Raw genomic sequence first — 18,490 nt, 5'->3', positions numbered from 1 at the left:
TCAGAAATGGAATGGTTGAGAAATAGTCCACAAGTAGTCCAGTGCACCATCAGACAAGTACCTAGGTGTGAATCGCAAACAGTCATGTACATGTAGATGCAGACGTAGGCGTTTCATCAACACTGAGGTAATTAGCAACAGGACATTAATATGGCCAGAGAAGGGATAGAGAGGGGTAATGAAGAGGCTATGTTAGGCTTACAGAACCATTCAAGTAGTGATGAAGAGTGGAAAGGGGTACATGCAGTAACTTAAATCAAAATGGCCAGATACGGACTTGAACCTCACTCCTCCAATGTCTTAACTGGTTGTGGAAGAGACAGGGAGGAACACAGCTTGTAATTTATAGTGAGCAGCCCTTTAGGTATGTAGTTGGTCTCTCTTTCAGGTTACTTGCATTTTTCTTTTCTGAAATCAGTATATACTGATGTAAGGCTTGTGAGTAATAATTTTTTCATACCTAAAGGATCTGACACTCAAAATGGTTATTAAAGTAATTTGTAGAATGTAAGTGTCACTCTGCAGAGCAGTGTACTCTGTTGTGAAACTTCAAGACACATTAAAACTTGGTGTCAGACTGGGTTTGTCCCTACTCTTGACTTTCTGGGGAATGTGCTTAATGACTGAGGTGTTCTAACACAATTAGTATAAGGTTTGCATCCTGCATGTTATGGAGGATTGAAATGTTTTTAGGTGACAAGGAAGAGATTCATTTTTGGACCAGTTAAGCAGTGAATTCATTCCTGTCTTTTCTCTGTTTTTCAGCCCTCAATTTACTTCAAAAAGTCAAGTAGTTGTTGTAAATTGCTTACAGCACTCAACTTCTTTGCAGTTAAGATAACAAGAAGTTTGGGAAGTTTCTACACCCATGAGAACTATTGAAATTCACCATATTGTTAAAAATGTTGAGCAAAAAAACTGGAATGATCAATAATGCTCATCAGAAACATACACTCCTGGAAATGGAAAAAAGAACACATTGACACCGGTGTGTCAGACCCACCATACTTGCTCCGGACACTGCGAGAGGGCTGTACAAGCAATGATCACACGCACGGCACAGCGGACACACCAGGAACCGCGGTGTTGGCCGTCGAATGGCGCTAGCTGCGCAGCATTTGTGCACCGTCGCCGTCAGTATCAGCCAGTTTGCCGTGGCATACGGAGCTCCATCGCAGTCTTTAACACTGGTAGCATGCCGCGACAGCGTGGACGTGAACCGTATGTGCAGTTGACGGACTTTGAGCGAGGGCGTATAGTGGGCATACGGGAGGCCGGGTGGACGTATCGCCGAATTGCTCAACACATGGGGCGTGAGGTCTCCACAGTACATCGATGTTGTCGCCAGTGGTCGGCAGAAGGTGCACGTGCCCGTCGACCTGGGACCGGACCCGCAGTGACGCACGGATGCACGCCAAGACCGTAGGATCCTACGCAGTGCCGTAGGGGACCGCACCGCCACTTCCCAGCAAATTAGGGATACTGTTGCTCCTGGGGTATCGGCGAGGACCAGTCGCAACCGTCTCCATGAAGCTGGGCTACGGTCCCGCACACCGTTAGGCCATCTTCTGCTCACGCCCCAACATCGTGCAGCCCGCCTCCAGTGGTGTCACGACAGGCGTGAATGGAGGAACGAATGGAGACGTGTCGTCTTCAGCGATGAGAGTCGCTTCTGCCTTGGTGCCAATGATGGTCGTATGCGTGTTTGGCGCCGTGCAGGTGAGCGCCACAATCAGGACTGCATACGACCGAGGCACACAGGGCCAACACCCAGCATCATGGTGTGGGGAGCGATCTCCTACACTGGCTGTACACCACTGGTGATCGTCGAGGGGACACTGAATAGTGCACGGTACATCCAAACCGTCATCGAACCCATCGTTCTACCATTCCTAGACCGGCAAGGGAACTTGCTGTTCCAACAGGACAATGCACGTTCGCATGTATCCCGTGCCACCCAACGTGGTCTAGAAGGTGTAAGTCAACTACCCTGGCCAGCAAGATCTCCGGATCTGTCCCCCATTGAGCATGTTTGGGACTGGATGAAGTGTCGTCTCACGCGGTCTGCACGTCCAGCACGAACGCTGGTCCAACTGAGGTGCCAGGTGGAAATGGCATGGCAAGCCGTTCCACAGGACTACATCCAGCATCTCTACGATCGTCTCCATGGGAGAATAGCAGCCTGCATTACTGCGAAAGGTGGATATACACTGTACTAGTGCCGACATTGTGCATGCTCTGTTGCCTGTGTCTATGTGCCTGTGGTTCTGTCAGTGTGATCATGTGATGTATCTGACCCCAGGAATGTGTCAATAAAGTTTCCCCTTCCTGGGACAATGAATTCACGGTGTCCTTATTTCAATTTCCAGGAGTGTATTTCAAACAGAGAATATGAAATAAACATGGTAATTAGGAGTTTTAAAAAAAGATGAATTTAAAAACTTAATTATCTGTTAGCCACTGGTTGCAAGGCACCTGATATCACAGTTGTTAAACATACTGTGCTTTACTATTCGAAGAAGTGGCTCCCGTAGCCAAATGTAATGAGTCTATTCTTAGAGTATTTTTAATTGAGCTGGCACAATAACATGACATTGTCTGCATGAGGCTCAAGAGATGCACGTGTGCAGTAGCAAATAAACTATACATATTACTCAAAGTCCCACATTATGTTTTACTGCCTCTATGTGAAGACTAACCTCAGAGATTATTGTAGGGTTTTGACAAGGTTTTCATTAGAGATAGACTGATGCTGTAGTACTTCTGCTAAATAGCTGTATAACACTGTTAAAAGCCAACTTGTATTAACTCTCTCTCTCTCTCTCTCTCTCTTTCATTAAATTATGGAATTTTCTGTTATCCAAATGATTTCCTATTCCGATTGACTGCTGGCAGAGTCTGCCTGAATTATTAAATTTGTACCAAGCTGATAATTTGATTTCTGAGGCAAAAATTTCTATCACGTCAATGGTGTGCTCGCTGCAATGCATGGGGCGTTTCCTGTATGACAGGAATGAAAGAGGAAGGTGCCTGGTAAATTTTGTGCAGAGCGTAACTTAATCACAGCTAACACTTGGTTTAAGAATCATTAAAGAAGGTTATATACGAGGAAGAGGCCTAGAAACACTGGAAGATTTCAGATAGATTACATAATGGTAATACAGAGATTTAGGAACCACGTTTTAAATTGTAAGACATTTCCAGGCGCAGATGTGGACTCTGACCACAATCTATTGGTTATGAACTGTAGATTAAAACTGAAGAAACTGCAAAACGGTAGGAATTTAAGGAGATGGGACCTGGATAAGCTGAAAGAACCAGAGGTTGTGCAGAGTTTCAGGGAGGGCATAAGGGAACAATTGATAGGAAAGGGGGGAAAGACATACAGCTAGTTGGCATATAAACTTGTACTACTGTAGTAGGCGTGGGCTTCGTGTCTATCTTGGCCACAATAATGCGTTCACTATGCTGTTTGTAGTAGCTTACCCGCACTCCTATTTTTTTATTCATTATTAAACCTACTCCTGCATTACCCCTATTTGATTTTGTATTTATAACCCTGTATTCACCTGACCAAAAGTCTTGTTCGTCCTGCTACCGAACTTCAGTAACTCCCACTATATCTAACTTTAACCTATCCATTTCCCTTTCTAAATTTTCTAACCTACCTGCCCGATTAAGGGATCTAACATTCCACCCTCCAACCTGTAGAATGTCAGTTTTCTTTTTTGTGGTAACAATGTCCTCCTGAGTACACCCCACCCGGAGATCTGAATGGGGGACTATTTTACCTCCAGAATATTTTACCGAAGAGGACACCATCATCATTTAACCATATGGTAAAGCTGCATGCCCCCAGGAAAAATTACCGCTGCACTTCCCCCTTGCTTTCAGCCGTTCGCTGTACCAGCAGAGAAAGGCCGTTATGGTTAATGTTACAAGGCCAGATCAGTCAATCATCCAGACTACTGCCCCTCTTCAGGAACCACACGTTTGTCTGGCCTCTCAACAGATAACCCTCCATTGTGGTTGCACCTACGGTACGGCTATCTGTATCGCCGGGGGACATATACCACTAGGTAATATAGATACTGCCTACAGGAAAATTAAAGAGAACTTTTGAGAAAAGAGAACCACCTATATGAACATCAAGGGCTCAGATGGAAAAGAAGGGTAAGTAGAAAGGTGGAAGTAGTATATAGAGGGTGTATACAAGGGCAATGTGCTTGAGGGTAACATTATGGAAATGGAAGAGGGTGTAGATGAAGATGAGATGGGAGATATGATACTGTGTGAAGAATTTGACAGAGCACTGAAAGGCCTAAGTAAAAAAAAAGGCTCCAGGAGTAGAGAACATTCCATTAAACCTCTAATTCACTTGGGAGAGCCACTCATGACACAACACTGCCAACTGGTGAGCAAGATGTATGAGAAAGGTGTAATACCCTCAGACTTCAAGAAGAATATAATAATTCCAATACCAAAGAAAGCAGGTGTCGACAGGTGTGAAAATTACTGAAGTAACAGTTGAGTAAGTCATGGCAGCAAAATACTAACATGAATTCTTTACAGAACAATGGAAAAACTAGTACAAGCTGAGTTCAGGGAAGATCAGTTTGGATTCCGGAGAAATGTTTGAATGCGCATGGCAATACTGACCCTATGAGTTATCTTCGAAGACAGATTAAGGAAAGACAAACCTATGTTTCTAGCATTTATAGACTTGGAGAAAGCTTTTGACAATGTTGACTGGAACACTCTCTTTAAAATTCTGAAGGTAGCAGGGGTAAAATACAAGGAGTGAAAGGTTATTTACAATTTGTACAGAAACCAGATGGCAGTTATAGGAGTCGAGGGGCATTAAAGTATTCAATTTGTGTATTGAACAAGCAGTAATGGAAATAAAAGAAAAAATTGGAGCAGGAATTAAAATCCATGTAGAAGAAATAAAAACTTTGAGGTTTGTCCATGACAATGTAATTCTGTCAGAGACAGCAACGGACCTGGAAGGGCAATTGAACAGGATGGACAGTGTCTTGAAAGGAGGATATAAGATGAACATCAACAAGAGCAAAACAAGGATAATGGAATGTAGTTGAACTAAATCAGGCAATGTCAAGGGAATTATATTAGGAAATGAGGCACTTAAAGTAATAGATGAGTTTTGCTATTTGGGGAGCAAAATAACTGATGATGGTCGAAGTAAAGAGGATATAAAATGTAGACTGGCTATGGCAAGGAAAGCGTTTCTGAAGAAGAGAAATTTGTTAACACCGAGTATAGATTTAAGTGTCAGGAAGGTGTTTCTGAAAGTATTTGTATGGAGTGTAGCCATGTATGGAAGTGAAACATGGACGATAAATAGTTTGGACAAGAAGAGAATAGAAGCTTTTGAAATGTGGTGCTACAGAAGAATGCTGAAGATTAGATGTGTAGATCACTTAACTAATGAGGAGGTACTGAATAGCATTGGGGAGAAGAGGAAATTGCGGCACAACCTGAGTAAAAGAAGGGACCGGTTGGGAGGACACGTTCTGAGTCTGAGGCATCAAGGGATCACCAATTTAGTAATGGAGGGAAGTGGGGGGGGGGGGGGGGGGGGTAAAAATAATAGAGGGAGATCAAGAGATGAATACACTAAGTGGATTCAGAAGGATGTAAGTTGCAGTAGTTACTGAGAGATGAAGAAGCTTGCACAGGGTAGAGTAGCATGGACAGCTGCATCAAACCAGTCTCTGGAGTGAAGACAACAGCAACAACAGGTCAAAGAAAAGCGTAATTCATCTTGCTAGCAGAAAGTGTCCAGCAGCAAGTGATGGAGTGCCTTTCCAGAATTTTAAGAATAATGGGGATACACAGATACACTGAAGCTTTGAGTCAGACTGTTGACACTTTCTCAGATGACTCACTTGATCGAATGATGCCCAAGACAAGACATGCCCTGGCATGGAGTGGACTGCTGTCCTGGACACCCCGAATATCCTATGTTTTTCGGCCATGCGTCAACATTTTGTTGACAAAGAAACCCACCTGGATAGCCGCAAGTGTTAGCATGTGCACTTCCAGCATTTGGAGAGCACTGCCAGCACCGGACTGAATGTGTGCAGTGGATTAATGATGAAGGCTTGTATGCCAGCCAGCTCGGATGTGGTTCTTTGGCAGTTTCCCCACATACAACACGGTGAATACCGGTCTGGTATCCATATCCCATCTTAGTTTCATGATTCACAAACATTTTGAAAACGCTTTCTCATTTTCACATGGATAACACTTGACACAAACAGATGGGGTACATAATGTCAGTCTGGGGAGGGAGTGAGGGAGGGTGGGAGGGAGGTAGGAGGGAGGGGAAGGGAAGGGGTAGCAATAGGAAGGGTGTCAAGCTATCCTCGATCACTGACACTGAACATGCTGACTTCCTGAAGACACAGAGTAAGGTCAGGAAAAAGATGATCTAGTTGACAGAGAGATCATTAAAAAGACAATAACACCACAATTTTTCTGAAAAAAAAATGGGAAAGAAACTGGTACTCACTATGGTCAAAACAAAGAGACTGTCTTCCCATTTGAATAAATGCTATACATAGAATAAATTATAAAAGTAGTTAAACTGAATTCTGGCACTGATTCTAACAGAAGACAAATGATTCATAAACTGTACAATAATCAAACGATGCCATGTGGTAAATAATATATCTTTTGGTACTAAACAATTATATACTGAAGCTGGCAATGGAATGATAAAGAAGGGTGGAATTAAAATAATATCTATGTTATTGCAGTCAGGACTGAATACGTGACAAATGATACATTGAATAACGTCAGCTAGCAAGCCTGAGGCAAGGATTGAAAAGGATATTGTTTTCCAAGTCAGACTACTGAACATAAATAAAAAATAAATAAGCAGGTGTGAGTAGGACTTGCACTCGGAGGGTTCAATGCAAACTTAATTACGTTATAGACACTTCGTCGATTCCAGGAATCAAGGGTTTCCATGATTTTTGCCTGTTACTGAAATTGGCACTGGCAAAATATCAGTCCTGGGAATTTTAAGATTTTTGAGAATGTTTTAATTTTAAGTCCGAAGTTATATAGCAAATGATAACTTTTTTCCTTTGTGATATAATTACAAATTAACAATTTTCAATTTTTTTCCTTTACTTGTACTGTGAAACCTTGCTTCCTGCCGAATTTCATGATTTTAGACCAATGGGGAGTGTCCTGCATGTTTTAATGAGTGAGTTTGCAAGTATCAAAATATAAGACATATAGGGCTGTATCTTTTGACTGCACTGACTTAGAAGCTTAAATTTTTTATACTGTGAAGAAGTGTTAGACTAGGGTGACCAACATTTGACCTTCATTTTAAGGGAGGTTTAAGAGAGATTTAGTCACATTTAATACATGAATCTAAAAACAATTTATTTTTATATTATATGATACAACAATATAATACCAACAGAATTTAACAAATTTGCACCTGTATATTACATGTACTCTACAAGTACTTACTTATAGAAGCTGCAGAACTATACAATTTTTTATGTTCCTGTGATCATTAAAAAAAAACCAACTCTTTGCAATTATAATCAAAACTGATTTCCATCATAAACTTTGACTTCATCAGTTATGAGTTGCTACTGCTTCTCTGATCAGCCAAAGTATTGTTTATACGAGAAAAATCTCTCTCTCTGTGAGCATTTGACCCTGGAATGCTTAATACAAACCTATGATTTTAATAAGGTTTGGCACATCAATTTGTTTGTGTTCTAAATCTTAAAAAAATTTAACTCAACTTTCTTCTGTTGTTCCTGTTTTCACCACAGTCACAGAGCTAGCACCATAGCTGGTGATCAGTACAAGGCGAGCACACCCGTGGGGTTGCTAGTACTGACCAAGAAACAAGTAAACATTCCTGTCTCATGAATTCTCTAGACGTGCAAGCTATGTCATTCTTTTTCCATTCCTTGCATTCCCTTGACCCAAGCACAAGCAGAAAAAAAGATTGCATGTCGACAATAGTGTTGGTTATCATAGGAGGGGCGACTGAGAAGTTTCCATTTGAGGGTGTTGCTTCAGCACATATGCAATGCCGTGCAACTCTGATATAGGTATGTAAGTATCAATATGTAGACAAGAGATTAGTGTGGCATTCATGTCTTTCCGACATGTACATTGTAAATGTGAAAATGTGAACTATGGTGACATTATTAGCAAATGTGAAAGAGGATCACTGTGCTGTTATTCTTTTCTTGGCTGCCGAAGGACAATCATTGGTACACATCCACTGGGAAATGAAGAGTGTGTATGGGGCAGCATGTCTGTCAAAAACCACCGCTATAGGAAACTGTGACAAGGGGAGCTCCTCTTTCATGATAACACATGTCCCCATATTGCAAATGTGGTAATGAAGAAGTTATATCAACTCAAGTGGGAGACATATGAGCACCCACCATAGGGTCCTGATCTCTCCCCATGTGATTATCATGACTCCAGTTGTTTAAAAAAGGCTTTGAAGGGCCAACAATTCTATTGGAGGATGTGCAGCTGGAAGAGAGAGACTTCTTCACACAGCAGGACATGGCGTTTTCTATCAAAAGGATATCTTCAACCTGGTGCACCAGTGAAATGATTGCCTGATTCTGGTCTGTATGGCCTTTGAACACAAACTTTTTGATCACCCCTCACACAAAAATCTTTTGTGAGCAGTTGGTAATTTGAATTATCCATAGTAGTTTGCCAGATTAATATTTAAAAGGTTGGTCATGGACAAAATACGTGGGAGAAACATGCGATCAATAAGGGACCCGGGATGATTAAATAAGAATTGCTATATTACGAGAGATCCCAGAAAATATGGAAGAGCTGGTCACCCTGCCTTAGACCTTTGTATGTGACAGAATTTTCAACGTGATATGTATTCCCATTCCTGAGAGAAAGGGATGTTAACAGACGGACAGAGAGAGAGTCGGATAAAAAAATGACAAACTTTTTTTTTAGTGTGTTATAATTAAAAATTAACGATTTTCAGATTTTTTTCCTTTAACTATACGGTGAAACTTTGTTTCTTGCCAAATATAATGAATCCAGATCAATGGGAAGTCCCATTCAGGTTTTAATGTCTGAGTTTGCAAGTATCAAAATATGTGAGAGCAATGGCCATATCTTTTGATTTCACTGACTTAGAAGCTCCAATTTTTTCCACCCCCAAGGGACCACTGACATTAGTAAGTGGCATGAATTTCAGCTTGGTACATCCATCTGTTCTTGAGAAAAAGGGTTTCAGTAGTTGAACAGACAGAATGATGGATGGACGACGAAGTGATCATACTAGGGTTCCTCTTGCCATCTGGGGCATGGAAGCCTAAAAATGGGAATGTTAGAAATTAAATTAAAATGTGGGATTGTAATCGTAAACACAGAAGAAAAGAACAAAATAAAAATTCTGAAAATAGGCAGGTAATCTTTGTGAAGGCTAACCAATGTGTAAAATAAGATGATGAAGACTGTGCTTGGCAGCATTTTTAAATTTACAAATGGTGTTGAATCTTGGACTTTAGAAATTTCTTTAGAAAGTAATACAATCCTATTTCCACATCTTCTGAAGAAGAAATGCCTTCATGAAATTTCTTTAGAAAGTAATACAATCCTATTTCCACATCTTCTGAAGAAGAAATGCCTTCATACTGTATCATGGCCAATATGTTTTGCTTTTATACTTTCTGATGTTTTATCTGCTTAATTGGGTAAATTTCAGCTTGATATGTCTTGCTGAAACATGCAAGGGGAGACAATCGTGTTTCAAACAAAGTGGCAGGCAGTTCTAGACACAATCATACATTTCAAACATAGTGGCAGGAACTTCCTGGAAAGTGTATTAAACATACTGGCTTACATTCTTTCTTGCCTTCACTTATTATTCTCCTCTCTCTCTTTTTGTCTCCCACTCTTGATATTTACTTCTGATATTTCTCATTTTCCATTCCATATATCCAGTAAACAAAGATAATAAATATGTTGACAACAGGAATACAATCAATGATATCAATTAACATAGATAAAGAATTACAAATTATTGGATTGCACAATGATGGAAAATAAACAGAAGCAGCTCAAAATGTTGTGCCTAGAAAGAAGGATCTCACCAGATTATAGGGTTGATATTAAAGTGAGTAAATAACAATGAAGGCTCACCATTATCTTCAGATCAATTTAGTTTATTAATTTCATAAATATGTAAATAACAATTGAAACAAACATTTTTTGAAAAAGTAGTATTAGTTCAGATATATATTTATGCATTACAAAAACAGTATTTACATTAGATACAAAATATCCTGCTACCAAACAAACAAACTTTCAAACTGTCATTCATAATATCGAACATGTCACCAAATACAGGAGGTATACAACTGTTCAACAGATATAAAATGAATAGAAAGGTATTCAATAAATGTGCTTTACATCAACCACAATGTTAGTTTCAATAGAAAGAGATTCGAAATGAGCACATGAACACAAGGCATGGTAACATTACTGCCCACTACATGAAAAAAGTAAGTTTTCACAACATAGCAATAAAGTAATTGTACATTCACAATCTAATTTTCATAAGTACATGAATTTCCTCCTAATATTGCAATAATCAACTACTTTCCTGAAGCTTTATTGCATTTACAATGTCTTTTCCCATTTTTATGATCAGCAACTGGTAACAACTCCAAAATGTTCAATTGTAAGGAAAAACAAGAGTTATTGTTAACAGGCACATTATTGCAATCAGAAAAATGCATCATTACTCACTCACTATGTTAAAACAGCAAGCATAAACTACTGTGAGGACTATTAAGTAACAATTTAGGAAATAAAAAATAAATAAAAAATATAAATTACTAACTTGGTCAAAACTATATGAATTGTTATTTTAACAAGAACGTACATAGCAAATAGAAAGGAAATGCAATATCGTCTCAGCTACACAATTTTAAATAATTTGTAAAATGAAGAGCAGGAAAATGGTTTCACTTTTTCTCTGAACTCTCTTATTTGTCAAGAAATCTTCTCAGAGTGTTAAACTAAGCCATCACGCCCCCCCCCCCTTTTTTTTTTTTTTTTTTTTTTAACAAAGCCGCTAAGAGTTAATTTTTAGGGATGCATTTAAATAGCATCTACTGATACTATTATGATTGTTCTTATATCAGAGCACTGACATGATTTAAGTATAAGCTGTACAATTTCAATCCAAGGGTCTCTGTTAACAGAAAAATATTCACATATCCTAAGATATATGAAAATGATTAGCTGCACCACAGCATTGTCACTATGAGTTTCTATATTTAATATGAAACTGCGTGAAAAACGGATTTTATAATACTACCATCATTCATACAACATACACAAATTTACTGCACACATTTTTATTTTCTCACTTTGTAGTTTGAGCTCGTGCTCATTATCGGATATCAATTCCAATTACATCATTGTGACTGCACTATGATAAAAAAAAAAAAAAAAACAAGAAAAAAGAGATGTATGATATTCTCATAATAGAAGCTGTTTACATGAAAGTACTAGAAATTGCAGAGACCGGAGGGTTTGCCAGAATTTACCTTCAGGAGGTGGAATACAAATACAATGTACAACTAATAGCTCTTTCCTCCAGGAGGAAAGAAGGGTGGATCAGGCAAGGTTACAAGGGAATGCCAGGTCAGTCAGACCACAGGATAAGAAGGGACTGGTTAGGAGGACAAGGAGAAACAAATATCATCATTTTCCCTGTCATCCTGTAACCTGAACGACCAGCTGTTCCTTTGTAATATTCCCCCGACCCATCCCTAATAGTTCTGAAAGCTAGGTTAAGTGTCTGCACTCCTAAACATATCTGCTACGTGTACTGGAATTCAAAGTCCTGAAGATAAGCAGTGGCCAACCAGTCTGTATCCTTGTATTTTTATAGTCTTCTCAAGATAATTTTCCTTTTGATACAGTATGACAAATTATTCAAGTTCATGTATAAGCTTATGTCTGTACATATTTAGCCAATAACAATGTGCTATAGCTTTTAGTTTAATGATTCTGTATGCTAAAGATATATTTTGTAACTGACAAACCGGTTGCATACTTCATGTTACACTAGTAAATTCAGTAGAATAAATGCATAAATATGTAAACGACACAGGAAAGATCTGGCAAAGAAGCACTTGCACAATAAATGAAGATTAGAGTTTAATGTCTTGTTGAAGAGATGGAGTCAAGCATATTGTTCGTTTGAGCACTGTAGGTGGTATGCTACTGCAGTCTGCCAACCTTTGAACTGACTGACATTACCAGTTATAGAGACACTTGCACCGTAACAAGGGCTCCCAGCCACAGTGCAATGGGGCTTTTTTCACATCAACACATTACTTCCTGAGATGAAAGAAGTTATTTGTGTGTGGGAAAAAATTAAAAAAGACATTATTAAGTAAAGCAAAATCAGAATTTTATGTTTCTTTAAGTTATCTCACACATGGAAAGGACATTCACAATAATATTTTTGTAATGAACTACAGCCTGATTCACCTTCACCAATATACAGAAACAGTGTAAAACCAAAACCACGATGGCTGGAAGGGGACTTGAAGTCCACTCCTCCAAAATGTGATTCCAGCACGCTAACCACTGCATCACTTTGCTCAGTGTACAATGCACAAATCTAGCATAAAGTATAATGTATGTTTCATGTGAGAGTAACATATATTAAGTGAAAAAGCAATTTGACCATCACTTCTTTTTGTTGTTTGGTGTGAGAGAGCAAACTGATTATGCAGTTACAACAATACAATGGTAGATACAAGTATACATTGCAGGAATATACACCGAGCGAGGTGGCGCAGTGGTAGCACACTGGACTCGCATTCGGGAGGACGACGGTTCAATCCCGCGTCCGACCATCCTGATTTAGGTTTTCCGTGATTTCCCTAAATCGCTCCAGGCAAATGCTGGGATGGTTCCTTTGAAAGGGCACGGCCGACTTCCTTCCCCACCCTTCCCTAATCCGATGACCTTGCTGTTTGGTCTCTTCCCCCAAACAACCCAACCCCAACCCAGGAATATACAAAGACTCATCTTACAGTATTTACTAATGCTCCAACTTTCACCAACTAGAAAACAAAATTTCCATGTGTATCAAAAGTGAAATTTCATCAACATCATTAGAATAAAGGACATCACAACAACTTACGTATTCAAGTTTAGATTACAATCATAGTACAGTCACAACTGTATTACGAATGGTTGCCTGAGAGTGAGTTGATGCTTAAAAACAAAGAAATAGACTGCAGTAATAAAATGCTCATTTCATGTTTTTATTCAAACGAACGATATAATTTAGATAACCCTATTCCAGTAAAAGACTTAACTTGGACATTTCAAGAATGTGTAACAGTAAAAACACACTTTTATCATAAAACATTCTAATCCCCAGTTTTTATTGTACAGTGCTGGATTCCACTGCCTGGCATGGTAGTTATCACCTTGAAAATTATATCATTTTAAGTCTTTCTCTATGAACCTTTTAAATATTTGCAATACAATATGCCAGCGGAGTTACAAAATACTACCAAGTGAAAGACAAACTCTCCCACATCCAATCTGTCAAAAGTAACATACAGCTTGGTTGTTTGACGTAACTAGTGAATTAACTTGAATTTCAGAAAATAAAAGATGTGTGGATTTTCCGTTGTCTCATTATCAGTGTCAATATGTAAATACAGTTTTCTCATGAGCTCTCCCACTGAAAATGGAACAGCAAATCGTACAATTGTATCTTTCCTTTGTGTATGTTCAAGTACTATTGGAGATACACCCTACACAAAAAAGACTTTGCCATGTATGCGACAAGCCTGTATCCAATTCAGTATTTGAGAATAATCTTACAGTTGAGCTCAACATGAAATCACGTTAATACCCTTCCCACACATAATTTTCTTTTTAAATAAAAAAAAAATATATTAACTGAGACAGAAGATACCAGCAGCACTGATAGAACACAAGTCAGTTGGTACAATGAAGCCATGCAGAGGTGTATATCTATGTCTTTTCTCAAGGATGACAACATCCTAAGGCTTAACAATGTTTTCAGTCTTGTTTATATGCCTGTCAACCGATCACCCCAACAATAAAGTGGCTTGTTTGCTTTACTCCTCCTATTATGTATCATTATTTGCACTGTACGGGTTGCATATAACCAGATTAAAGCAGTAAGTTTCAAAATAAAAGTTGCTTTACCAGAATTTTGCAACATAACAGACATGAACATAGTTTGGATAGTAGAGAAAAAATTAGAATTACTGAGAAACAGAAGATAGATCTGGTAAAACAAAATAGAATTTTAAAACATAATCCTCTTGATAAAATCCAGGTACCACATGTTTGTTTTAGTAAACACAAAAAGTACTAATTATTCTCATGTCTGTAACACTTATATACAGTTTACCTGTCCCTATTGTTTACAGCCCCATAACCACAAAGGTGTTTACATTTCCACAGTTACCATCAGCTAACTCTACTTTGCACTTTAAAAATCACATTTATTCTGAAACATCACGTTTTAATTAAGTACTAGAGGTTTGTAAAATTTCTGTACCACACTCCTAATTCACCTTGGAAATCAGAGTTAACTCCTGTTGCCACATTTAAAATTTTTCCAAACTTACTTATTTCTTTGTTCATCAATGAATGTATCTTTGTTCTAGATTTATTTTCAGTTGTACACTGTTATTGTTTTCATTGTATAACCTATTACGACGATAACTCATATTGATAAAAAATGCAAATATCACAGCATGTTAGTTTGGTAACACCAATCCTCAATCCTCATAGCATAACTGTTTATGGTGCATACATTCATGGAAAAAATGACACTGAATGTATGATGGTTCTGCATTTACTTTTCTTGACTCTCGTAGATTTGATAAAATTTTACAACTGGAAAAACATAATGATATGAGCAGTTCCTACAAGGTATTTCTCTATATGTGTCTGTAATATGTCAGATGAATCCCAACCATCACACTAAAATCGAACACTGACGTATTTTCACAGCACCTCCACTGTTTTCATTGGACTTTTTGTTTTATATATGGCCTGGAGTACATTCAATAAGTATATTTCTGGTCTGTTTAATGACAACAAACAAAATTATCAAAATTTTTCTTTTGTATTTTTTTTCTGTGTGCAATTTACACACACTAAACATGAAAAAATTTGTCATGAGATGAATCTTCAAAAATGCTGTTGATTCTGGACAGTTTTACTACTTTGCCTTCCTGTAACTTTAGGACACCATCACAAGCTAACATTTTAAGTGTGAAAGCTACTTTCATACAGCCGCTCTACACTATCCTTACTCTACACTATCCTTAAACATTTTCATAGGTAATGCTAGCTTCCCTATAAAAAGCTAATTACTTCTGTTAATTGGCTATTCCAGTACAAAATGTAGAGGCCAAACTTCGGTGTTGCCTAGCATGAAAGAGAAAGTAGAAGTAAAAAATGTGTAGCTGACACAGGTCTTGTGACCAAATCATATAAACATAATTTTCATTCACAATTAGATTTTTTAAAGAAGTAATCACTAGCTACATCAATTTTTGTAGTAATGCCAGTTATCATCATGTCCATATTGCTGAAATCATTGTGATAATGACCACCATCATCATTAACCAAAGACAATGTGTTGCTGCTGCAGGCGTTCATCTGTGATTCTTTGCCATCTGCAACCTGTGGTTGTAGCTTTTACAATTCATTCCACTGATCACACTCTGCAATATTGATGTTCTGTGCCTATCCCATGATTTTTTCTTTGTGGTATTCTTTAAAAAATTATTGTGCTGAATTAGATGCCCAATCAATTTGATTTTTCTATTTTGTATGATGTTAAATCAGTGACCTTTTTTCATTGACTTATTTTTACAGTGTCTCGGAGGTCATTTTACTACAGTTCTCCACATCTACACCCCAGTGCTTCTAATTTGTTCTCTTACTGTTTCCCTGGAGTCTTGGGATTCACTGCATAACTTAAAACACTAACTGAAAAAAAAATTGCTGTGTTGACACTGAGTTGGTAATATTCTTTTTCACTAATTTATGTAGCAGATACATAACCTTTTTGGGAGTACTGACAATTATCTTAATATTTTGAACTGAATTGTTTACCAGAGGCATAGAGGAGATATTAGTATTTAAAGTCCACAAAATAATGACATGACAACATACTTCAAGGAGAATAAAAGAATGGAATATCCCGGTGTATTATACTCTACATGGGCACTCTCTGGAAAAGGTGAAAATTTAGTGTAGTAAGGTGTTTTTCTTTCAAGAAAATTATTTAAAAGTCAGCATTGCCCAGGATTTTAAAAGGTTTAGATATGGAAGTTTCATATGGCTACTTACAAGTCATCATTCATCTTCCAAAATATTACAAAAGATATTTTTTAAGAGAAGCTCAAATACTACGGTATCAAGAATCTTGCTGGCAACTGATTTTCATCTTATCGAACTAAAAGAATCCAGAAAGTTTAATTAAGAAACCCAGGGGGGGATCCACATTGAAACATCATCTTCAAAAATGGGAATAATCACTACAGGAGTACAACTAGAAACAACACTGAATCCGCTATTGTTCTTGTTATATTAAGTAATCTTATATCGTGTATGCAATAAGCATATCATGTGAGGATTAAAAACTTGACAATGTAAATAATATTTTCTTGAAGATTAATAACCAGTTCTCTGCAAATGGACTGTTGCTGAACTTAGAAAGAACACATTACATGCAATTCAGGAGGCCTGATAACACGAGTGTAAATAAATAAAACAACATTCTAAATTCTTATATATCTACATTAATAAGAATCTGGAATGGAAGTCACATGATACATATCATCTTAAACCTCTCGGCTCTGCCACTTCTGGTTTATGGATAAATCAGATTTTGGAGAGGAAATAGTCAAACAGTTGGCTTAATTTTCCTATTTTCACTGTTTTATTTTATAACTTGTCATCAAGGAAGAAAATGTTTGTTACACACAAGTTCGTAACAAGTGTGGTGTCCACTCTAGAAGCTCCTATAGACAGTTCTTTAAACAGTTGGGTGTACCAGTAACTCTCACTGTGCATTTACTCCCTTATGGCGTTTGTTGTCAATAATAAATCACAGGCTGGTAACAACAGTAACATTCATAAATATATTACAAGAAGAAATTATTTACGCTATCTTTCACTCAACCTTAGTGTGGCACAGAAAGGAGAGAGTTACTCATTCATAAAAATCTTAGAGTACCTACCCAGTGAGGCCATAGATACTAAAATTAACTTCAGATAACACTTTCATTATGACTCCTATTCCATAGAAGAATGTGTGTGTGTGTGTGTGTGTGTGTGTGTGTGTGTGTGTGTGTGTGTGAGAGAGAGAGAGAGAGAGAGAGAGAGAGAGAGAGAGAGAGAGAGACACATAAATGGGCCACAAATTTCCATTTTTTCATCGAGAAAATGTACGATAATTATAAAACTGACTTGTTTCAATCACAGCGAGAGGTCGCTATTATGATTCATGTAACATGCAAATAATGAAACTAAATTACACAATAAAAATGTTCAAACTATTTTAACCTAGAATATATTCACGAAAATGATGCAGAAAAGCTACATACACTATACATTTTGTAAAACACAATATGTCGTATATTTTTTGCAACTAATTATTACACCCACATTCTCATGTATATATCCACATTTATCTAACCAACAAAGATATACTGCCTAGTGTCACTGCCTGCCAGTCCACTCTGATCCACTAGTGTTTGGTTCTGGTTGCAAAACAACATGGTGCACTGTTACCATATGCTGTTTGACGTAAGACGTTCGACAAAGTACCACTTGGCATATGGGGCACCGAGTCTTTCCTTCATGCACAGGCATATGCTTGCAAAAAGATTCATAATTTCTGAATGTTTTTCCACAAGTCTGGCAACAGTGAACCTCTCTTGGGGCAGAATTGCGGTTGACATGTGCACACTTCAGCAACATATCTACAACAGAAAAATAAATAATTTTTTCTTTCTTTGGAAAGATATCCCTAGGTCTTTCTCATGTGTGTGCAGCAACTGCCAAGTTCACGAGACAATCAGGGATCACTTACACAGACCCTGTAGCACCAATGATCATTATTATACAAATTAAGATTCTTGATTTTTCAGTGACACTTAAGTACCAAAAGACTTTGATAGAAACCCACATTAAAAAAAATCATCAATTTTCATAATACCCCAAGCAGGCAATACAATAGTGAAACATACAGTATATTTGCAAAAGTTGAATCTTAACCTCCATATATCCATATGGAGAATAAAACAAGCAAAGATGAACATATGAAGAAGAAAAATAGAACAGATTTTTCCTAACAGTTGTAATGATAGGACCAACACATCCCGTAATACAAGAATACCCA

General features: G+C 37.9%; 1 protein-coding gene across 8 annotated transcripts in view; it reads right to left on the bottom strand.

Moving 5' to 3' along the window:
- The window catches only part of LOC124596602 (protein bric-a-brac 2-like), a 528,908-nt gene that overhangs the window by 287,547 nt on the left and 222,871 nt on the right, over nucleotides 1–18,490 (bottom strand). Inside the window, exon 7 of one of the 8 annotated variants that reach the window (XM_047135808.1) lies at nucleotides 16,929–18,071. The exons of the other annotated variants lie outside the window; for them this stretch is intronic. Within the exon in view, the coding sequence (XP_046991764.1) occupies nucleotides 17,809–18,071 (263 nt within the window). The 3' untranslated portion in view covers nucleotides 16,929–17,808. Of the gene's footprint in view, nucleotides 1–16,928; nucleotides 18,072–18,490 lie in introns of those variants that run through there. 8 annotated transcript variants of the gene reach the window in all.

This window comes from Schistocerca americana, chromosome 2 (genome assembly GCF_021461395.2).
Source record: "Schistocerca americana isolate TAMUIC-IGC-003095 chromosome 2, iqSchAmer2.1, whole genome shotgun sequence".
Lineage (NCBI taxonomy): Eukaryota > Metazoa > Arthropoda > Insecta > Orthoptera > Acrididae > Schistocerca > Schistocerca americana.
The sequence above is the reverse complement of the archived record's forward strand: the minus strand, read 5'-3'. Positions and strand labels throughout refer to the sequence as shown.